This window comes from Nerophis ophidion, linkage group LG05 (assembly GCF_033978795.1).
Source record: "Nerophis ophidion isolate RoL-2023_Sa linkage group LG05, RoL_Noph_v1.0, whole genome shotgun sequence".
Lineage (NCBI taxonomy): Eukaryota > Metazoa > Chordata > Actinopteri > Syngnathiformes > Syngnathidae > Nerophis > Nerophis ophidion.
The window spans coordinates 7,238,231-7,262,546 of record NC_084615.1 but is presented as its reverse complement, the minus strand read 5'-3'; the positions used below and the strand labels follow the sequence as shown (position 1 = coordinate 7,262,546).

The 24,316-nt window shown below is 40.5% G+C and overlaps 3 protein-coding genes across 11 annotated transcripts in view; all 3 read left to right on the top strand.

The window, feature by feature from the left end:
* LOC133552572 (protocadherin gamma-A11-like) overlaps positions 1-24,316 on the top strand; it is a 255,083-nt gene that overhangs the window by 30,639 nt on the left and 200,128 nt on the right. Inside the window, exon 1 of one of the 9 annotated variants that reach the window (XM_061899823.1) lies at positions 599-3,233. The exons of 2 other annotated variants lie outside the window; for them this stretch is intronic. In XM_061899823.1, the coding sequence (XP_061755807.1) occupies positions 825-3,233 (2,409 nt within the window). In that variant the 5' untranslated portion in view covers positions 599-824. Of the gene's footprint in view, positions 1-598; positions 3,234-15,562; positions 18,093-20,812; positions 23,742-24,316 lie in introns of those variants that run through there. 6 more of the 9 variants (XM_061899833.1, XM_061899822.1, XM_061899830.1 and 3 more) reach the window with 6 other exon arrangements.
* LOC133552566 (protocadherin gamma-A3-like) lies at positions 7,129-9,832 on the top strand. Its single transcript, XM_061899813.1, has one exon. The coding sequence runs from the start codon at positions 7,371-7,373 to the stop codon at positions 9,813-9,815; it is 2,445 nt and encodes an 814-aa protein (XP_061755797.1). The 5' UTR covers positions 7,129-7,370; the 3' UTR covers positions 9,816-9,832.
* LOC133552565 (protocadherin gamma-A12-like) lies at positions 11,236-15,137 on the top strand. The gene has a single exon (XM_061899812.1). It carries the CDS (start codon positions 11,578-11,580, stop codon positions 14,032-14,034), a length of 2,457 nt encoding a protein of 818 aa, XP_061755796.1. The 5' UTR covers positions 11,236-11,577; the 3' UTR covers positions 14,035-15,137.

The window sequence follows — 24,316 nt, the reverse complement described above, 5'->3', positions numbered from 1 at the left end:
GCTGAATCATTAGTGACCAACAGTAATTGAACTCAAACCCCAAATATAGAGGCAAATCAACAACTATTCATGTGTAACTATATCATACACTAACATTTAAATACTGTCTTGAATATAAAATATAAGGAATTTGGCAATTAATAATTACAACAAATTATATAATGTTTTACACGTGTTTTACATACTCTTCCTGAAATGTTGATTTAACTAGAAACAAACAGCTAAATCACTCATCAGAAAAAGTTTATATTAAAACATGTCAGAAAATAAAAATAATGTTATTGTTTTAATATATACTTCTATAATAATGATATTTTATTTCTGAACCTAATGTATATTTTTTAATAGCTTTGCTTTTTTTCTTTCCCTGATTGAAACCTTTTTTCCCAACATGCCGTTCGTAGTTTCAAAATAATAGTCCAAACATGAGCATGATACACGATTCGTCAAATGTGCAATGGAACATAAATATTTTGTTGTATTAATAATTTTAGTTGTTTATTTTTACTAACATATATGCATCAGAAATAATTTTAACGTCTGTATTAACTAAGTTTGACAGCCAGAACATATGAAGGTGTATTACTGTGAAAATGCTCTGAGGGCCGCTGTTGACACGTCATTGAATAAGAGTGAACATATTTAGTGCTGTGATCCTATTGGTCTCCTTTTAGAGCTTCACTGCTTGCAAGGACGACGGTCTGCTCGCCATTTGAAGAGGAATATTTCTTGTGGATCCTCTTGTTTATTTCGTTGGGGTTTTTTTTAAGTGTTTGTGTTTAACTCTAAAGGATTACTACCACCGTTTTTGTTTCATCTTGAAGATGGATTGTATGTGGACACACGCAGTCAGAGGCCGATGGCGCGCACTGTTTGTCATTCTTTGTCTCTGCGAGCTGAGCTCAGTGAGTGGACAGGCTCGCTATTCCATACCGGAGGAGCAGGCAGAAGGCTCTTTTGTTGGAAACATTGCCAGAGATTTGGGCTTGGATGTGGCCAGACTAGTAGCAGGTAAAGCTCGTATTATTGCAAAAGGAGGCCGGCAGTATGTTGATTTAAAGCGAGACAAAGGCACACTTGTTATTAAAGAGCGCATCGACCGAGAAGAGCTTTGTGGAAAGACGACGCCCTGCAGCTTCAGTTTTGACATCATTTTAGAAAATCCAATCCAGCTTCATCGTGTAACAGTGGAAGTTATAGATATTAATGATAATAGTCCCTCTTTCCCCCAGCATGAAATTAATTTAAAAATTACAGAAAATGCTGCAGTGGGCACCCGTTTCTCTCTTGACAATGCAGTTGACACTGATGTTGGTATTAATGATATTCAGAAATACATTCTTAAACCCTCAGATAATTTGAAATTAGAATCACAAAGCCAACCAGACGGAATAAAGGCTATAGAAATGGTTTTACAGAAGCCTTTAGACAGAGAGAAGGAGGAGACTCACACTCTCATGTTGATTGCTTCAGATGGTGGTGAGCCACATAGATCAGGGACGGTGAGAATTCAAATCACTGTGCTGGATGCCAACGATAACGCACCTGTGTGCAGCCAGCCTGTTTATAAGGTAGATGTTCCAGAAAATGCACCTGAAGGAACGTTGATAGCTACTGTTAGTGCAAGTGATGCTGATGCAGGCCTCAATGGTGACGTCACTTATTCCACTCGTGCCACCAGAGAGGAGCAGATGTTTGATGTAAATGTTAAAACAGGAGAAATTAAACTGACTGGCAAATTAGATTTTGAGAATTTTAAGAATTTTCAAATAAATGTCAAGGCCTCTGACCGTGGAGGCTATGCAGACACATGTAAAGTTATTGTTAACATAATTGATGAGAATGACAATGTTCCTACAATAGAACTTATGTCATTTTCTCAGTCCATACCTGAGGATTCTCCCCCAGGTACAACTGTAGCTGTTTTTAACTTGAATGATGAAGACTCTGATAGCAACGGTGTTGTCAAGTGCTCCATTAATTCTGACGTCCCTTTCAAAATTGAGTCTTCATTAACAGGTTATTACACCATTGTGACTGACAACTTCTTAGACAGAGAAAGTGTTTCTGAATATAATGTTACCATAACAGTGTCTGACCAAGGCTCTCCTCCTCTGTCTAGTAGTAAAACCATCAACGTTAAAATATCTGACGTGAATGACAGCCCGCCCAAATTCCATCAGTCAGAATACAGTAAGAATGTACCAGAGAACAACTCTCCTGGTTTTTCTGTGTTTACTGTCAGTGCTAGTGATGCAGACTGGGGCCAGAACGCTCGAGTGTCTTACTTCCTGGAGGAGAAAGAAGTTAATGGAGTAGCTGTGTCTTCTTTTGTCTCAGTCAACTCAGAGAACGGTGTCATCCACGCAGTCCGATCTTTTGATTACGAACAAATTAAGTCCTTTGACTTCAACGTTACCGCCCGTGATGCTGGATCCCCTCCGCTAAGTTCTGTAGCCACGGTTCACATCCTGATCCAGGACCAGAACGACAACGCCCCCCAGGTCCTGTACCCGGTCCAGACGGGCGGTTCGGTGCTGGCTGAAATGGTGCCTCGTTCAGCAGATGTGGGCTATCTGGTGACTAAAGTGGTGGCTGTGGATGTGGACTCTGGACAGAACGCCTGGCTCTCCTATAAAGTGCAGAAAGCCACAGACAGGGCGCTGTTTGAAGTGGGCCTACACAATGGAGAAATAAGAACTGTCCGCCAAGTCACTGATAAAGATGGCGTCAAACAAAGACTGAGTGTTCTAGTGGAGGACAACGGGCAGCCCTCTCGTTCAGCTACAGTCATTGTTAACGTGGCGGTGGCGGACAGCTTCCCTGAAGTGCTGTCAGAGTTCACTGACTTTAGCATGCACGACAAGGAGTACAATGACAAGCTGACTTTTTACTTAGTCTTGGCTTTGGCTGTGGTCTCCTTCCTCTTCATCACCTGCTTGCTGCTCATCATATCAGTCAAAGTGTACAGGTGGAGACAGTCTCGCGTCCTGTACCACTCCAACCTCCCTGTCATTCCATATTATCCACCACGTTACTCAGACACTTTGGGGACAGGGACTCTCCAACACGTGTACAATTACGAGGTGTGCAGGACCAGCGACTCCAGAAAAAGTGACATGAAGAATATGCAAGCCATGAGTCAAAGTTTAGTGAGTGTGGATGGAGCTGATGCTGATACACCACATGTGACCAAGCAGATGGCAGGAAACTTTTCACAAATGTCAACTTTGGTGAGTCAAGATTTCAACATTATTTCTTTGTTTTTGTATCTGATAGTTTTGCAAGTTCTAAAGTAAACGTATACTTACTCACTGTAGTTGTACATGATGATTTACCCCCAACTAATCGTATTATAATTTAACATTTTACAATATTGGTTATTTTTGAATTAATACATTTGGAACATATAAGTCACTTTTCATGTAGCTTTTATTTTAACATAGTGAAATCTAATATTTTCTAATATTGAAAATCCTGCAATTAATAATGCTGTCTGGTAGGTCAGATATGGATTTATATTTAGTTTGTTTAAAAGGTACAATACATATCCGGCAACAAGCGGCATGTAAATATGTGAGATTACAGCCACTGACTATGATTTCATTTTACATCTCACGTCCCTCAGCAACACATTCATAACAAAGTACACACATGAACAATATTGAAATGTAACATTCAAGGTTGTGATAAAATACATATTTCACAATGTACACCTTTGCACTTCTATATACTATTTAAACTATGATTACAATTTTGACTCTCAAGCAGCCTTTTTTCAAGTCCTGGTTAAATGATGCTTTTGTCACTATTTGCCTGATATGGGACGGTGTGGCGCAGTGGGAGAGTGGCCGTGCGCAACCCGAGGGTCACTGGTTCAAATCCCACCTAGAACCAATCTCGTCACGTCCGTTGTGTCCTGAGCAAGACACTTCACCCTTACTCCTGATGGCTGCTGGTTGGCGCCTTGCATGGCAGCTCCCTTCATCAGTGTGTGAATGTGTGTGTGAATGGGTAAATGTGGAAGTAGTGTCAAAGCGCTTTGAGTACCTTGAAGGTAGAAAAGCGCTATACAAGTACAACCCATTTATCATTTATTTATGTTCAGATTGTGTGTTCAGTGTTTGACATGCTCATTAAGAAAAAGATAGTTGCCCAGTCTGGCCTTTTTAGAACGGCACCAAACAGTCGACTATGGAGCCCTGCTTGGTTGTGTTGTTAGCATTTCTATACTTACAAAGTTTGTGAGGAGGTGTTCCGAGGTCATTAAAAGAATATACGATAACTGAATCAGCACACTTTAGAATAGAATAGAGTTTTATTGTCATTATTACAGTGAACAGGTTTAACGAACAACAAAATTGGAGCAGATCCCTAAGGTGCATACACAACAATATAGTAACATAAATAGTAAAAAAGATGTATATATCCACACACATGCATATATCTATACATATATACACATATATACACATTTACTCATATATACATAGACATATACACACATATATACATATATTTAAATATACATACATATACATACACAAATACATATGTATATATCCACACACATGCATATAACCATACATAAGCATACACATCCACGTACACATAAATGGTTGTACTGGTATAGCACTTTTCTACCCCTTTTTAAGGAGCCCAAAGCGCCTTGACAGTATTTCCACATTCACCCATTCACACACTGATGGCAGGAGCTGCCATGCAAGGCGCTAACCGCAACATCAGGAGCAAGGGTGAAGTGTCTTGCCCAAGGTTACAACAAATATGAATAGGATGGTAGAAGGTGGGGATTGAACCAGCAACCCTCAGAATGCTGGCACGCCCGCTCTCCCAACTTTGCCACGCCGTCCCACATACATACATATACATACACAAATATATATACACATTAATACACATAGTTATATCCAGCCATCCATTTTCTACCGCTTATTCCCTTTCGGGGTCGCGGGGGGCGCTGGCGCCTATCTCAGCTACAATCGGGCGGAAGGTGGGGTACACCCTGGACAAGTCGCCACCTCATCACAGGGCCAACACAGACAGACAGACAACATTCACAATCACATTCACACACTCGGGCCAATTTTAGTGTTGCCAATCAACCTATCCCCAGGTGCATGTCTTTGGAAGTGGGAGGAAGCCGGAGTACCCGGAGGGAACCCACGCTTTCATGGGGAGAACATGTAAACTCCACACAGAAAGATCCCGAGCCTGGATTTGAACCCAGGACTGCAGGAACTTCGTATTGTGAGGCAGACACACTAGCCCCTCTGCCACCGTGAAGCCCACACATATTTATACATATACATATATACACACATACATATATATATTATACATATACTGTATACATATATTTACAAATACATGCACATACATACACATAAATATACACATATATACACACCCATATATATATATATATATATATATATATATAGATATATACATATATGCATACATATATGTAGATATATACATATATACATACATATATGCGCGCGCACACACACACACACACACACACACACATATATATATATATATATATATATATATATATATATATATATATATTGTATATAGTGAGAGAGGTGTAAGGTTGCAGGTTATTACCCAATATTGTCTTTTACAGTTCAGTAGTCTTGCACTTATCAAGAGGCCATTTCAGATATATTGCACAGTCCAACATTATTGCACATTATAGTCCGAAAAATAACAAGACATGACACATGAGGACATGACGGACACATTGTGCTAACTTAATGCTACAATGGCGTTTGGGTAAAAACTGTTTTTTAGTCTATTTGTGCCCCCTTTTAGAACCCTGTAACGTCTGCCCGAGGGTAGTAGTTCTAAGTGGCAGTGCCCGGGGTGGAATGTCTCTTTCAGGATGCTCTGTGCTTTCCCGAGACAGCGGGAGCTGTACAGGTCAGCCAGGTAGGGGAGGGGGGCGTCCGATGATCTTCTGGGCGGTGTTTAAAATTCTCTGGAGCGCCGTTCTCTCTGCGGCCGTGCAGCTGCTGAACCACACGCAGATGCAGTAGGTCAGAATGCTCTCAATAGAGCACCGGTAGAAGGACACCAGCAGTTCCTGTGAGAGGTGGTTGTTCCTGAGTATTCTCAAGAAGTGCAGTCTCTGGTGTGCCTTCTTGATGGTAGTTGTGGTGTAGGTGCTCCAGGTTAGGTTGTAATCCAGGTGGACTCCCATTAAGCCTAGGTCAGAGGCCCTCTTTACGCAGTCACACCTGATGACCAGGGGCAGGATGTCCGTTTTATTCCTCCTGAAGTCTATGACCAGCTCCTTGGTCTTGGAGGTGTTCAGGGCCAGGTTGTTTACTGTGCATCACTCCGACAGCTTCTCCACCTCGTCCTGATATGCAGCCTCATCTCCCCTCTTTATTTATGAAGTTTTCCTAATTGATTAGGTTGTATTTCTCAGGTATTCTGCAATGATGGTGCATGTATGGTGGGCCATTTTTAAAAATATCTTGTACAATGCATTGTCTCTCTATGTACATTGCACACTTACATTCAGTTAATTATTTGTATTAATTGGTGGACATTGCTCATGTCTTCATCATGAAATGCAAAAATGTGACAGAGAAGTTCATAGCAGTCTCTGACTTGCAATGTGACATCACCTGCACTTACAGTTTAGTGAACATGCAGGCTTATGTGTGAAGGTTAATTAGTGCAGCACTTTATTTATGTAACCCTCTACTAGAGTGATCATCAATATGTCTCTACCTATAATTAGGAATGAATGGATTTCATTTCAATATTAAACTGGCAGGTTAATTGTACTTTTGATAACTCTTGGTATACAAACATTAATCAGCATTGTCTTTCTGGGTGTCTGTCCATGGTGCTGAAGTGCAGTTTAGGCTACATTAGACAATTTGTATGAACAACCCTTTGATTATTTACTATTTTTAGTTTCATCATAATTATTGGTGGCTATTTATATACTCAGCAATCAGTCATTTGTACTAAGGCTTGAATTAATTGCAATTAAGTAAAACACATGTATTGATTTTGTTTGTTGGGTTTTTATTATTTTGCGCTAGTCTTAAAAATATATAGCATATTATTTATAGAGGCATTGTTTTTAATTTGTGTGTATCTAGACCACTTTCACCTTTCAGCCTCTAAGGGACGCTATTGCATGGGAAATGAATGTGATAGTTACGTGATGCAGTGCAGCGTCTTTCTCTGTCACTGCCATTTATAGAAGAGAGCTCGTGTGAACAACAACCGTGCAACAATAACGCTCATCTGAATGCGTATTGCTCCTATTAGTCAAAGTATTTATATAGAGTCGTTTTACTTGAATATATTTTTTTCACATGGAGTCTAAAGAGGATCATTGCAGTGGAGGAGGAAGATGGCGATGTGTTTGGCGACAAGCGGCCTGCCTCTTTGTCTTTTTGTGTTTTTTCCTAAACGGAACGGAGGCACAGATCCGGTATTCAATCCCAGAGGAGATGAAAAAAGGCTCACTTGTCGGTAATGTGGCCCAAGATCTCGGTTTGGATGTAAAAAGACTCCGTTCTGGGCGTGCCCGCATCGTGACGGGGGAGAACGTCCAGTACACGGAGCTGAGGACGGACAAAGGGCTTCTGGTCGTCCATGAGAGGATAGATCGAGAGCAGCTTTGTGGAGACGTGACGCCGTGCAGCTTCACCTTTGAGATTTTACTGGAAAACCCCATGGAATTGCACCCTGTGACCATCGAAGTGTTGGACGTCAATGACAACGCCCCCACCTTTAAATATAATCATTTGCAATTTGAAATAAGCGAGTCTGCTGCTCTTGGCTCCCGTTTTGTTTTGGAAAGTGCACATGATGCTGATGTGGGTGCAAACGGTCTGCAGAGCTACATTTTAACTCCGAGTGATCATTTTGTTTTAAAGGAACACGTCAGTCCTAGTGGTAGTAAATATGCAGAAATGGTGCTGCAGAAAGGATTAGACAGAGAAGAACAACCCCGACTCTCTTTAAAATTAGTGGCTGTGGATGGTGGGAATCCACAGAGATCAGGTACAGTAAATATAATTATTAACATAATTGATGCAAATGATAATGCTCCTGTTTTTGACCAAACGACTTATAAAGTTAAAGTGGTTGAAAATGCAATAAAAGGCACTCACGTTCTAACTGTGAATGCAACTGACGCAGATAGTGGATCAAATGCAAAAGTCACATACTCTTTTTCGAAAACTAATGCAGAAATAAAAGATACATTTCATATAAATGAGGAAACGGGATGTATAACTGTAGCAAAACAAATAGATTATGAAAAAGAAAAAACAATAGAGTTCATGGTTGAAGCTAAAGATCAAGGTGGACTGGCTGACTCTGCTAAAGTGGAAATAGAAGTAACAGATTTAAATGATAATGTTCCAGTCATAAATGTGATGTCCTTCACTAGTCCTGTGTCAGAAGACTCCCCAGCTGGTACCACTATTGGTATCATTAATGTTAAAGACCTAGATTCTGGAGAAAATGGTCACGTCAGGTGTGCCATTGAGGGCCGCGTTCCATTTAGAATTAAATCCAATGTGAGAAATTATTTTGCATTATTGACTGATGCTGACTTAGATCGTGAAAGTGTGCCAGAATACAACATCACTGTTGTTGCATCAGATTCTGGCTCACCTCCTCTCTCTAGTAAAACGACTTTTAATTTGAAGGTTTCAGACGTGAATGACAATGCTCCTGTGTTCCCGGTCAGCTTGTATACTGCAAGTGTTGCAGAAAATAACCATCCAGGTGTTTCTGTGCTAAAAGTTAGTGCTAAAGACCCTGATGAAAACCAGAACGCTCGTGTTTCTTACATGTTGGAGGAGCGTGAAATTGGAGGAACTCCAGTTGCTGAATTTGTGTCCGTTAATGCAGAAAGTGGAGTCATTAGTGCAGTTCGCTCATACGACTATGAACAAATTAAAGAACTGGTGTTTATTGTCAGAGCTCAGGATGGAGGCTCCCCTCCACTTAGCAGCAACGTGAGCGTTCGCATCCTGATCCAGGACCAGAACGACAACGCCCCCCAGGTCCTGTACCCGGTCCAGACGGGCGGCTCGGTGCTGGCTGAAATGGTGCCTCGTTCAGCAGATGTGGGCTATCTGGTGACTAAAGTGGTGGCTGTGGATGTGGACTCTGGACAGAACGCCTGGCTCTCCTATAAAGTGCAGAAAGCCACAGACAGGGCGCTGTTTGAAGTGGGCCTACACAATGGAGAAATAAGAACTGTCCGCCAAGTCACTGATAAAGATGGCGTCAAACAAAGACTGAGTGTTCTAGTGGAGGACAACGGGCAGCCCTCTCGTTCAGCTACAGTCATTGTTAACGTGGCGGTGGCGGACAGCTTCCCTGAAGTGCTGTCAGAGTTCACTGACTTTAGCATGCACGACAAGGAGTACAATGACAAGCTGACTTTTTACTTAGTCTTGGCTTTGGCTGTGGTCTCCTTCCTCTTCATCACCTGCTTGCTGCTCATCATATCAGTCAAAGTGTACAGGTGGAGACAGTCTCGCGTCCTGTACCACTCCAACCTCCCTGTCATTCCATATTATCCACCACGTTACTCAGACACTTTGGGGACAGGGACTCTCCAACACGTGTACAATTACGAGGTGTGCAGGACCAGCGACTCCAGAAAAAGTGACATGAAGAATATGCAAGCCATGAGTCAAAGTTTAGTGAGTGTGGATGGAGCTGATGCTGATACACCACATGTGACCAAGCAGATGGCAGGAAACTTTTCACAGATGTCAACTTTGGTGAGTTAAATATTTTACAATTTTTAAGGGTTGTTTTTTTGTTGTTGTTGTTTTTTAATTGTTTTTATCGTCTGAGTATTCGCCTTCCATGGATGTGTATGGAAATGAATATATATTTTGGAAAAAGTAAATATTATTTCTGTTTAAATAAGAGAATATTACAAATTTTAGAATTCAGCATGTGCATTGCAAATGTAATATAATAACCATGTTGGATACATTTTACATTCACTGTTTTTGATGAAACTCGGATATTGACCACAACTTCAAATCTTGAAACCTGCAAGGGGATGTATCAGCTTTTTCAAGATGGGTTATTGCACTATATAAAAATTAAAATGTTGTAATTACTTGTATTTTAATATTGATTATTAAACATTTATAATTTTATTATCAACATATCTCATTATATATAAATAAATGATAAATGGGTTGTACTTGTATAGCGCTTTTCTACCTTCAAGGTACTCAAAGCGCTTTGACACTACTTCCACATTTACCCATCCACACACACATTCACACACTGATGGAGGGAGCTGCCATGCAAGGCGCTAACCAGCACCCATCAGGAGCAAGGGTGAAGTGTCTTGCTCAGGACACAACGGACGTGACGAGGTTGGTTCTAGGTGGGATTTGAACCAGTGACCCTCGGGTTGCGCACGGAAACTCTCCCACTGCGCCACGCCGTATATTATTTATATTTATTAAACTCAATACTAACGTGTCTGGATTTTTTTATAGCTCATTTAGTTTACACCCTGAAGTCAAAAATAATAATCCAGTACAACATTACAGGACATAATTGACAAAATAACTCTTCAAATATTTAATTATGTTGTATTAGTGTTAAGCCTTTACAGTTAAGTTATTTCCAATAATGAATTATGTGTACAGTGTTGACACAATTTATGGCATCACTGTTTGTGATTTAATATATATATATATATACATATATATATATATATATATATATATATATATATATATATATATATATATATATATATATATATATATATATATATATATTATTATTATTATTGAGACTTAAATTAAAGAATAATACAATAATAAAAATGTTTGATGATAATAATTAATGAACTAATAATAATATAACAAACGTCAATAAATGGAAAAAGAAAACAACTTTGCAAGCCTCATCATTTATAAAACTCCTTTCTTTTATGTATTGTTGGATATATTGTTTTATCTTACTGTCTGCGGAACTTCATGTTTTAAATATCCATCCATCCATCCATTTTTCTACCGCTTATTCCCTTCAATAAATGATTGCGCATTTTAAAGTCCACTTCAACATTGATTGGATGAATTTCTCCCTGCATTTTTAACAATTTAGTGTGTTCCTTTACTTTTAATTTACCATTGTTGTCTGGTAATTTAGGTGATCATTTCGTTTTATATTGGACTATTAAATATTTTGCAATATTTTTGTTTTAATTCCTATATTCATTGCACAAAGTGGACAGACTATATTGGGTATTTTTTGTAATCTTATGTTGCTCGTCCTTCTACGTTTTGGACTCTAAGGGACGCTATTGGCCTACAGATTATTTTCTCTGCCTCGCCGTCATGTTGTCCTCCCTCCTGATGACGAGGCATTGTAGGAGCTTTTCTGTCTTTTGTTGGCGGTGAGGGCAGACGGTAGAAGAACCTTTTGTGCTTTGCATTTGCCCGATAACATCGAAGTGGTTTATGGAAGCAGGATACGGATTATTTACCTGAGGAAATCATCGCACCTATTTTTGTCACCATGCGCACTCATGGATGTTTCTCTTTTTCATGCGCAAAATGGAGGATGTTGCACGGATGCCGATGGCAAATAGGATCGCTCATGTTCCTTCTTCATTTGGTCACCACGGTAGGTGGTCAGATTCGTTATTCTATCCCAGAGGAGATGAAGAAAGGCTCAGTGATCGGTAATGTGGCGCAAGATCTCGGCTTGGATGTGAAAAGGCTGCGTTCAGGGCGGGCCCGCATTTTGACAGAAGACAACATCCAGTACACCGAGCTGAAGACAGACAAAGGGCTTCTCGTCGTCAATGACAGAATAGACCGGGAGCAGCTTTGTGGAGATGTGACGCCATGTAGCTTCAGCTTTGAGGTCATTTTAGAAAACCCCATTGAATTGCACAGAATCATTGTTGAGGTTTTGGATATAAATGATCATGCTCCCATCTTTGCAAATAATGATAAAGCTCTCATATTTGAAATAAGTGAATCAGCTGCAGTGGGAGTGCGCTTTCCTCTGCAGAGTGCAGAGGATGAAGATGTAGGACAAAATGCATTACAGAATTACATTTTGTCACCAAATGATAATTTTATTCTGAATCAGCATGCAAATCCAGATGGCAGCAAATATGTTGAAATGGTGCTCCAGAAGCCTTTAGACAGAGAGCAACGTCCCCGTTTGTCTTTAAAATTAATTGCAGTGGATGGAGGAACACCACAGAGGTCTGGTACAGTAAATATAGAAATAAACGTTCTAGATGCAAATGACAATGAACCCATATTTAACCAATCAGAATATAAAGCAGCTGTCATGGAAAATGCAGTGAAAGGAACTAGTATAATTACTGTAAATGCTACAGATGCTGACAGTGGTTCAAATGGACTCATCACATATAGTTTGTCTAAAATTAAAGGAAGTGCGGCAGATATATTTAATATTGATCACAAAACTGGCATTATTTATGTGTCTGGTCAACTCGATTATGAAAAGGATAGAAAATATGAAGTGAGGGTGGAAGCAAAGGATCAAGGTGGGCTTACTGGAACAAGTAAAATTATATTTGATGTAATTGATGTAAACGACAATGCTCCAGTTATTAATGTGAAATCATTCTCCAGCCCTCTTTCTGAGGATTCACCTCCTGGTACAACAATAGCAGTTCTTAACATAAAAGATGCAGATTCTGACAGAAATGGAAAAATAACATGTTCAATAGATGGAAAACTACCTTTTAAATTGGAGAACTCATTAACAAATTATTACAATTTGATATCAGATCAATACTTTGATAGAGAGTCCGTGTCAGAATATAACATAACAATAACAGCCACTGATCTTGGAACGCCCCCTCTTTCTACCTCTACAAAGTTAAATCTTAGAATCTCAGACATTAATGACAATGCACCATTATTTGATAAAAACATTTATTCTGCTTATGTCTCTGAGAATAATTCTCCTGGCATTTCCATATTTGCTGTCACTGCTAGAGATGCTGATTGGAATCAAAATGCGAGAATATCTTATCTTTTAGAGGACACACAGATAAGTGGAAGTCCTGTTTCTACTTATGTTTCTTTAAATTCTGAAACTGGAGTTATTAGTTCTGTTCGCTCATTCGACTATGAACAAATTAAAGAACTAGTGTTTATTGTCAGAGCTCAGGATGGAGGTTCTCCTCCTCTCAGCAGCAACGTGAGCGTCCGCGTCCTGATCCAGGACCAGAACGACAACGCCCCCCAGGTCCTGTACCCGGTCCATACGGGCGGCTCGGTGCTGGCTGAAATGGTGCCTCGTTCAGCAGATGTGGGCTATCTGGTGACTAAAGTGGTGGCTGTGGATGTGGACTCTGGACAGAACGCCTGGCTTTCCTATAAAGTGCAGAAAGCCACAGACAGGGCGCTGTTTGAAGTGGGCCTACACAATGGAGAAATAAGAACTGTCCGCCAAGTCACTGATAAAGATGGCGTCAAACAAAGACTGAGTGTTCTAGTGGAGGACAACGGGCAGCCCTCTCGTTCAGCTACAGTCATTGTTAACGTGGCGGTGGCGGACAGCTTCCCTGAAGTGCTGTCAGAGTTCACTGACTTTAGCATGCACGACAAGGAGTACAATGACAAGCTGACTTTTTACTTAGTCTTGGCTTTGGCTGTGGTCTCCTTCCTCTTCATCACCTGCTTGCTGCTCATCATATCAGTCAAAGTGTACAGGTGGAGACAGTCTCGCGTCCTGTACCACTCCAACCTCCCTGTCATTCCATATTATCCACCACGTTACTCAGACACTTTGGGGACAGGGACTCTCCAACACGTGTACAATTACGAGGTGTGCAGGACCAGCGACTCCAGAAAAAGTGACATGAAGAATATGCAAGCCATGAGTCAAAGTTTAGTGAGTGTGGATGGAGCTGATGCTGATACACCACATGTGACCAAGCAGATGGCAGGAAACTTTTCGCAGATGTCAACTTTGGTGAGTTAAATATTACAACAGTCTTTTTTTTGTTTTTGTATTTGATAGTTTTCCAAGTTCTGAAGTAAAATGTATACTTACTCACTGTAGTTGTACAGGAGGTTGTACCTCCAACCAACCATATTATGATTTAAAATGTTACAATAATAGTTGTTTATGAAGAAATAGATTAGTAATATACCTATATACTATGTCACTTTTCATACAGTGTTTGTCTTAACAGAATGAAGTCTAATCTTATCTATTTTTGAAAATCCTGCAATCATTAATGCTGTCTGGTAAATTTCAGTTGATATATTGTTTTTAGATTTATATTAGGTTCATGTAAAATGTACAATACATATCAGGCAACAAACGGCATGTAAATATATGAGATTATAACGACTGAATATAATTTTATGTTATATCTCTTGTCCCTCAGCAACACATTCAAAACAAAGTACACAAATTAACATGATTGAAAAATACATTTCAAGGTTGTGATATATATTTCACAATGTACCCATTTGCACTTCTATATTGTCTTTAAATTATGATTACACTTTTGACTCTCAAGCAGCCTTTTTTTCAAGTCCTGGTTATTTATGATTTTATCACTTTTTGCCTGATATTTTTAGATTGTGTGTTCAGTTTTTATAGTTACAAAGTTTGTGAGGAGGTCGTACTTGGTCTTTAAGGAACTACAATAACTGAATCAGCGCACTTTATTTATTACGTTTTCCTCATTGAGTCGGTTGTATATCTCGGTTATTCTGCATGGTGGGCCATTTTTTAAATATCTTGTACATTAAATTGTCTCTGTGTTTACATTGCTTACCTACATTCGATGCAGCATTATTATTCATTAGTGGATCATGTTCATGTGTTTATCACGACATGTAAAATTGTGACAGAAGTTTATAGCAGTCTCTGACTTGCAATGTGACATCACCTGCACTTACAGTTTAGTGAACACGCAGGCTTATGTGTGAAGGTTAATTAGTGCTGGTTGATATAGACCTCTACTAGAGTGATCATCAATATGTATCTAACTATAATTAAAAAGGGATGTATTATATTACAATATTAAACTGGCAGGTGTATTGTACTATTGATAACTCTTGGTATACAAACATTAATCAGCATTGTCTTTCTGGGTGTCTGTCCATGGTGCTGAAGTGCAGTTTAGGCTACATTAGACAATTTGTATGAAAAACCCTTTGATTATTTACTATTTTTAGTTTCATCATAATTATTGGTGGCTATTTATATACTCAGCAATCAGTCATTTGTACTAAGGTTTGAATTAATTGCAATTAAGTAAAACACATGTATTGATTTTGTTTGTTGCGTTTTTATTATTTTGCGCTAGTCTTAAAAATATATAGCATATTATTTATAGAGGCATTGTTTTTAATTTGTGTGTATCTGGTCCACTTTCACATTTCAGCCTCTAAGGGACGCTATTGCATGGGAAATGAATGTGATAGTTACGTGATGCAGTGCAGCGTCTTTCTCTGTCACTGCCATTTATAGAAGAGAGCTTCGTGTGAACAACAACCGTCCAACAATAACGCTCATCTGAATGCTTATTGCTCCTATTAGTCAAATTATTCATATAGGGTCGTTTTACTTTAATAGTTTTTTTACACATGGAGTCTAAAGAGGATCATTGCAGTGGAGGAGGAAGATGGCGATGTGTTTGGCGACGGGCGGTCTGCCTCTTTGTCTTTTTGTCTTGTTTTCTAAACGGAACGGAGGCACAGATCCGCTATTCAATCCCAGAGGAGATGAAAAAAGGCTCACTTGTCGGAAATGTGGCCCAGGATCTCGGTTTGGATGTAAAAAGACTCCGTTCTGGGCGTGCCCGCATCGTGACGGGGGAGAACGTCCAGTACACGGAGCTGAGGACGGACAAAGGGCTTCTGGTCGTCCATGAGAGGATAGATCGAGAGCAGCTTTGTGGAGACGTGACGCCGTGCAGCTTCACCTTTGAGATTTTACTGGAAAACCCCATGGAATTGCACCCTGTGACCATCGAAGTGTTGGACGTCAATGACAACGCCCCCACCTTTAAAAATAATCATCTGCAATTTGAAATAAGCGAGTCTGCTGCTCTTGGCTCCCGTTTTGTTTTGGAAAGTGCACATGATGCTGATGTGGGCGCAAACGGTCTGCAGAGCTACATTTTAACTCCGAGTGATCATTTTGTCTTAAAGGAACACGTCAGTCCTGGAGGTAGTAAATATGCAGAAATGGTGCTGCAGAAAGGATTAGACAGAGAAGAACAACCCCGACTCTCTTTAAAATTAGTGGCTGTGGATGGTGGGAATCCACAGAGATCGGGTACAGTAAATATAAATATTAACATAATAGATGCAAATGACAATGTTCCTGTTTTTAACCAAACGAATTATAAAGTTAAAGTGGTTGAAAATGCAATAAAAGGCACTCACGTTCTAACTGTGAATGCAACTGACGCAGATAGTGGATCAAATGCAAAAGTCACGTATTATTTTTCAAAATCAAACGCAGAAATAGAAGACACATTTCATATAAATGAGGAAACAGGATGTATAACTGTAGCAAAACAAATAGATTATGAAAAAGAGAAAACAATAGAGTTCATGGTTGAAGCTAAAGATCAAGGTGGACTGACTGAGTCTGCTAAAGTGGAAATAGAAGTAACAGATTTAAATGATAATGTTCCAGTCATAAATGTGATGTCCTTCACTAGTCCTGTGTCAGAAGACTCCCCAGCTGGTACCACTATTGGTATCATTAATGTTAAAGACCTAGATTCTGGAGAAAATGGTCACGTCAGGTGTGCCATTGAGGGCCGCGTTCCATTTAGAATTAAATCCAATGTGAGAAATTATTTCGCATTATTGACTGATGCTGACTTAGATCGTGAAAGTGTGCCAGAATACAACATCACTGTTGTTGCATCAGATTCTGGCTCACCTCCTCTCTCTAGTAAAAATACTTTTAATTTGAAGGTTTCAGACGTGAATGACAATGCTCCTGTGTTCCCGGTCAGCTTGTATACTGCAAGTGTTGCAGAAAATAACCATCCAGGTGTTTCTGTACTAAAATTTAGTGCTAAAGACCCTGATGAAAACCAGAACGCTCGTGTTTCTTACATGTTGGAGGAGCGTGAAATTGGAGGAACACCAGTTAATGAATTTGTGTCCGTTAATGCAGAAAGTGGAGTCATTAGTGCAGTTCGCTCATTCGACTATGAACAAATTAAAGAACTGGTGTTTATTGTCAGAGCTCAGGATGGAGGTTCTCCTCCTCTCAGCAGCAACGTGAGCGTCCGCATCCTGATCCAGGACCAGAACGACAACGCCCCCCAGGTCCTGTACCCGGTCCAGACGGGCGGCTCGGTGCTGGCTGAAATGGTGCCTCGTTCAGCAGATGTGGGCTATCTGGTGACTAAAGTGGTGGCTGTGGATGTGGACTCTGGACAGAACGCCTGGCTCTCCTATAAAGTGCAGAAAGCCACAGACAGGGCGCTGTTTGAAGTGGGCCTACACAATGGAGAAATAAGAACTGTCCGCCAAGTCACTGATAAAGATGGCGTCAAACAAAGACTGAGTGTTCTAGTGGAGGACAACGGGCAGCCCTCTCGTTCAGCTACAGTCATTGTTAACGTGGCGGTGGCGGACAGCTTCCCTGAAGTGCTGTCAGAGTTCACTGACTTTAGCATGCACGACAAGGAGTACAATGACAAGCTGACTTTTTACTTAGTCTTGGCTTTGGCTGTGGTCTCCTTCCTCTTCATCACCTGCTTGCTGCTCATCATATCAGTCAAAGTGTACAGGTGGAGACAGTCTCGCGTCCTGTACCACTCCAACCTCCCTGTCATTCCATATTATCCACCACGTTACTCAGACACTTTGGGGACAGGGACTCTCCAACACGTGTACAATTACGAGGTGTGCAGGACCAGCGACTCCAGAAAAAGTGACATGAAGAATATGCAAGCCATGAGTCAAAGTTTAGTGAGTGTGGATGGAGCTGATGCTGATACACCACATGTGACCAAGCAGATGGCAGGAAACTTTTCACAGATGTCAACTTTGGTGAGTCAAGTACTTAAACATGCTTTCTTTGTTTTTGTTTCTGATAGTTTTTTCAAGTTCTAAACCAAAATGTATACTTGCTTACTGTAGCTGTACATGATGCTGTAGCTCCAACCAAACATATTATGATTTAAAATATTACAACAACGGCTGTTATTATAGAAATACATTCGGAACATAACTTTATTCATTTAGCCTGCGCAGTGGACTCGTGGTTTGAGTGTCCGCCCTGAGATGGGTAGGTCGTGACCTACAACGACCGCAACATACCAAAGACTATAAAAATGGAATCCATTACCTTCCTGCTCGGCACTCAGCATCAAGGGTTGGAATTGGGTGTTTAAATCACCTAAATAATTCCCGAGCGTGGCCACCGCTGCTGCTCACTGCTCCCTTCACCTACCAGGGGGTGGAACAAGGGGATGGATCGAATGCAGAGGTTAATATCACCACACCTGTGTAGTCAGTTAGTAGTCAATTGGCACTAAGTTGAATGTAGCAGTCTTGTCTTTAGTGGAGTCATACTAAATGTTGTACTGTAAGTCCGGTACATTTATATATATATATATATATATATATATATATATATATATTGATTGTAACCTGCATCTTAGTTATAGTTTTCAAAACTACATTTAGAAGTTGCCATGTAAAATCACAAATACTAATAAGCATGTATATGGTATATCCACTGTAAATGAGCTTCAAGGTGGTGCCTTATTGTCTCCTGATGATTGAGGGAACCCCTCATGAAACAGTTCTGTAGAGATGAAGTAGTCTTGTGATTTTAGTTTCATTATATTTTTTATCGATATATTGTTGGAAGATTCCCATTTCTAGCAAATAACATAAATATGATCATTATTGAATTAAATGAATCCATTTAGAATAATTGTATCCAAACAATAACTATACTATTCTGTAAAATAAGTACACATATAGCTCCAAAAGGACCCTATTCGTGATTGTTAATCCTTAATTCTCATGTTAATAATCCCTCTTCTTTTGTCATGTAAAACCTGATTTCTGTTGTAATGACGTATAGTTGCACTAGTTAGGAGTAAACAAAGCATTTTATAAAGCATATGTATACCCAACCAGGTTAATTGGCAACACTAAATGGTCCCTAGTGTGTGAATGTGAGTGTGAATGTTGTCTGTCTATCTATGTTGGCCCTGCGATGAGGTGGCGACTTGTCCAGGGTGTACCCCGCCTTCCGCCCGATTGTAGCTGAGATAGGCGCCAGCGCCCCCCGCAACCCCGAAAGGGAATAAGCGGTAGAAAATGGATGGATGGATGGTTGTATACCTTCATCAAACAAAGTTAAATGCAGTTATGGTGTGCAGATACAACCGGAGTTTATAGCTGAAGGCAAGACTATTGAATTGTAGCAAATTGTATTTTTTTATTAATTCTGTAAATTGTGTGTGTGTGTGTGTGTGTGTGTGTGTGTGTGTGTGTGTGTGTGTGTGTGTGTGTGTGTGTGTGTGTGTGTGTGACTTCTCTATACATTTTTCGTATCGCTGCTTGTAAATATATGTGTCCATGGTCAAAATGTTTAGGTTAGAATGTTCCAGGAAATACTTTGTCCGTGTCCGAGAAATCATAGTGTAGTGCAGTGGTTCTCAAATGGGGGTACGCGTACTCTTGGGGGTACTTGAAGGTATGCCAAGAGGTACGTGAGATTTTTCCAAAATATTCTAAAAATAGCAACAACTCCAAAATTCTTTATAAATATATTTATTGAATAATACTTTAACAAAATATGAATGTATGTTCATAAACTGTGAAAAAAATACAACAGTGTTGACAGCTAGATTTTTTTGTAGACATGTTCCATAAATAATGATGTTAATTTTTTTTTTGTGTGTGTGAAGAAATGTTTAGAATGAAGTTTATGAATCCAGATGGATCTCTATTACAATCCCCAAAGAGGACACTTTAAGTTGATGATTACTTCTATGTGTAGAAATCTTCATTTATAATTGAATCACTTGCTTATTTTTCAACAAGTTTTTAGTTATTTTTATATCTTTTTTTTCCAAATAGTTCAAGAGAGACCACTACTAACGAGCAATATTTTGCACTGTCATACAATTAAAAAAATCAGAAACTGATGACATAGTGCTGTATTTTACTTTATCTCTTTTTTTCACGGTGGCAGAGGGGTTAGTGCGTCTGCCTCACAATACGAAGGTCCTGCAGTCCTGGGTTCAAATCCAGGCTCGGGATCTTTCTGTGTGGAGTTTGCATGTTCTCCCCGTGAATGCGTGGGTTCCCTCCGGGTACTCCGGCTTCCTCCCACCTCCAAAGACATGCACCTGGGGATAGGTTGATTGGCAACACTAAATGGTCCCTAGTGTGTGAATGTGAGTGTGAATGTTGTCTGTCTCTCTGTGTTGGCCCTGCGATGAGGTGGCGACTTGTCCAGGGTGTACGCCGCCTTCCGCCCGATTGTAGCTGAGATAGGCGCCAGCACCCCCCGCGACCCCGAAAGGGAATAAGCGGTGGGAAATGGATGGATGGATCTCTTTTTTTTCAAACAAAAATGCTTTGCTGTGATTAGGGGGTACTTGAATTAAATAAATGTTCACAGGGGGTACATCACTGAAAAAAGGTTGAGATATTTATCCACATATACTATAATATTGTACATGGTAATTGGTATATATTGTATATATATATACATAATCAATCTGTATATATAATATACTGTACACATATTAAGTATATATTGGCATATATGTTATATCTTATATTGCTATATTCAGTCTATTTACACCTGCATTGTCCTTTCCATCCTTACACTTTCCATCATTGTAACTAAGCTACTGTGTTGAACAATTTCCCTTGTGGATCATTAAAGTTTGTCCAAGTCTAAGAACCACTGGTGTAGTGCATGAAGGAAATTGCTGGTTTAAAGTTGTCTATTTAACGAGATTGCAATGATATAGGAATATTCCAAGGCATATTTCAGTAAATATTAAACAAATGTGCAGTTCTGCTTAGCAGACTGTTAGGGCCGCTGTTGATCCATAGCAGGCAGTGTTGGCTGTGAGTGTGTTTCATGCAGCGACTCTCATTTTGTTTGCGCACACAAGAGAGAGAGACGACGACAAAGAACACAGCGCTGGAACAATTACGCACTTGGAAAAGCGGTCATAATTTTGTATTTTTCCTCAAGGATATCAAACATCCATGCTTGGCATCGAATGGGATTTATTTTTAGTGGATTTTAAAGGCTCGGATTTGTGCAGGAATAGAACAATGACAAGGCAAGTGCTACTCTTTATTGTTTGCCTCTGTGTCGGCTGCGTGCTCGGGCAAGTCAGCTACTCCATCCCGGAGGAGAGGCCCAAAGGATCTCTCGTCGGAAACATCGCTCAGGATCTAGGTTTGCAAACCAAACGTCTTTTGTTAGGAAAAGCTCGCATTTATAACCGGGATGGCGACAACTACATGGAGCTGAATAGAGAGAGAGGAGTCCTGCTGCTGAAAGAAAGGATCGACAGGGAGGCCTTGTGCAGACAGTCGACGACGTGCGCCTTGCACTTCCAAATCATTTTAGAGAACCCCATGCAATTTTACAGCATAGCAGTTCAAATTGCAGACATCAATGATAACGCGCCGACATTCGACGGGAGGGAGATGAAATTTAAAATAAGCGAATCTGCAACCACCGGTGCAAAATTCGTCCTAGAAAGGGCGGTGGACTTTGATGTGGGAATTAACGGCATTGATAATTACGAGCTCAAACCGACTGATCATTTTGCTCTTAAATTACAAAATAATGCGGATGGGAATAAAAACGTGGAGATGGTTTTACAGAAGCCTTTAGACAGAGAGAGGGAGGAGCAGATGTCTCTGGTGCTAACGGCTGTAGATGGAGGAGAACCGCGCATGTCAGGAACAATGTTGATTCATATTACAGTGCTAGACGCTAATGATAATGCCCCGATTTTTACACAGCCCACATACAAAGCTACTGTTACTGAAAACTCACCTGTAGGAACAATTGTGGCCACTGTCACTGCCTCTGACGCAGACCAGGGCTCCAACGCTAAAATAACTTATTCGATAACAAATGCACTGGATGATGTCAGGAAAATGTTTGAGGTCGACAAGGAAACAGGAGAAGTGAAGCTGATTGGAAATATTGATTTTGAGCAGTCCCGAAATTATCAGATAAACATACTGGCAAGTGATGAAGGAGGCCTCACGGATTCATGTAACATAATTATTGATGTGCAGGACATGAATGACAATAAGCCCGAAATCAGCATAATGTCGAAGTCAAATATCATTTCTGAAGATGCTCAGTTGGACACGGTTGTTACGATGATAAACATAGAAGATAAGGATTCTGGAGAAAATGGAAATGTTTTATGCTTTATAAGTGACAATATGCCATTCATTTTAAAAACGTCAACAAATAACTTTTATAGTTTAGTGACAGACGGTGAATTAGACCGAGAGAGGTCAAGTGAGTATAACATCACAGTGATGTGCTCTGATGAGGGAGTGCCCTCCCTCTCCAGCAGCGTCACTCTCACCTTACACATCTCAGATGTGAACGACAACGCACCTGTCTTTGAGAGGAGCTCCTATGAGGCCTCCATTGTAGAAAACAACACTCCAGGTCTTTCTATATTCACCGTGAAAGCCAGAGACGCTGACTGGAACCAGAACGCTCGCCTCTCTTACATGCTGGAGGACTCCTCTGTTAACGGAGTGGCGGTCTCCTCATATGTGTCTGTTAGTGCTGATAGTGGAGTCATCCATGCAGTGCGCTCTTTTGACTACGAGCACCTGAAGGAGTTTAATTTCCGCGTCAGAGCTCAGGATGGAGGTTCTCCTCCTCTCAGCAGCAACGTGAGCGTCCGCGTCCTGATCCAGGACCAAAATGACAACGCCCCCCAGGTCCTGTACCCGGTCCAGACGGGCGGCTCGGTGCTGGCTGAAATGGTGCCTCGTTCAGCAGATGTGGGCTATCTGGTGACTAAAGTGGTGGCTGTGGATGTGGACTCTGGACAGAACGCCTGGCTCTCCTATAAAGTGCAGAAAGCCACAGACAGGGCGCTGTTTGAAGTGGGCCTACACAATGGAGAAATAAGAACTGTCCGCCAAGTCACTGATAAAGATGGCGTCAAACAAAGACTGAGTGTTCTAGTGGAGGACAACGGGCAGCCCTCTCGTTCAGCTACAGTCATTGTTAACGTGGCGGTGGCGGACAGCTTCCCTGAAGTGCTGTCAGAGTTCACTGACTTTAGCATGCACGACAAGGAGTACAATGACAAGCTGACTTTTTACTTAGTCTTGGCTTTGGCTGTGGTCTCCTTCCTCTTCATCACCTGCTTGCTGCTCATCATATCAGTCAAAGTGTACAGGTGGAGACAGTCTCGCGTCCTGTACCACTCCAACCTCCCTGTCATTCCATATTATCCACCACGTTACTCAGACACTTTGGGGACAGGGACTCTCCAACACGTGTACAATTACGAGGTGTGCAGGACCAGCGACTCCAGAAAAAGTGACATGAAGAATATGCAAGCCATGAGTCAAAGTTTAGTGAGTGTGGATGGAGCTGATGCTGATACACCACATGTGACCAAGCAGATGGCAGGAAACTTTTCGCAGATGTCAACTTTGGTGAGTCAAGTACTTAAACATGCTTGTTTTGTTCCTGCATCTGATGGTTTTTTAAGTTCTAAAGTAAAATGTATATGTGCTTACTGTAGCTGTAAATGATGCTGTACCTCCAACCAAACATATTATGATTTAAAATGTTACAATAATGGTTGTTAATATAGAAATACATTCGGAACATAACTTTATTAATTCAGCCTGCGCGATGGCCTTGTGGTTAGAGCAGGGGTCGGGAACCTTTTTGGCTGAGAGAGCCATGAAAGCCCAATTTTTTAAACTGTATTACCGTTAGAGCCGTATCATATGTTTTAACACTGAATACAACTAAATGCGTGCCTTTTTTTAAGTAAGACCTACATTTTTAGAGTATAAGTCTTATATTTTGTATCATTTTTATTCTGAAGCTAACCAATAATAAATAAAATACTTATTCGGCAACACTAAATGGTCCCTAGTGTGTGAATCAATCAATCAATCAATGTTTATTTATATAGCCCCAAATCACAAATGTCTCAAAGGACTGCACAAATCATTACGACTACAACATCCTCGGAAGAACCCACAAAAGGGCAAGGAAA

What these genes read in the sequence shown, in the direction of transcription:
- LOC133552565 (XM_061899812.1), top strand. Translation starts at nt 11,578, where the DNA reads ATGCGCACTCATGGATGTTTCTCTTTTTCATGCGCAAAATGGAGGATG.
- LOC133552566 (XM_061899813.1), top strand. Translation starts at nt 7,371, where the DNA reads ATGGAGTCTAAAGAGGATCATTGCAGTGGAGGAGGAAGATGGCGATGT.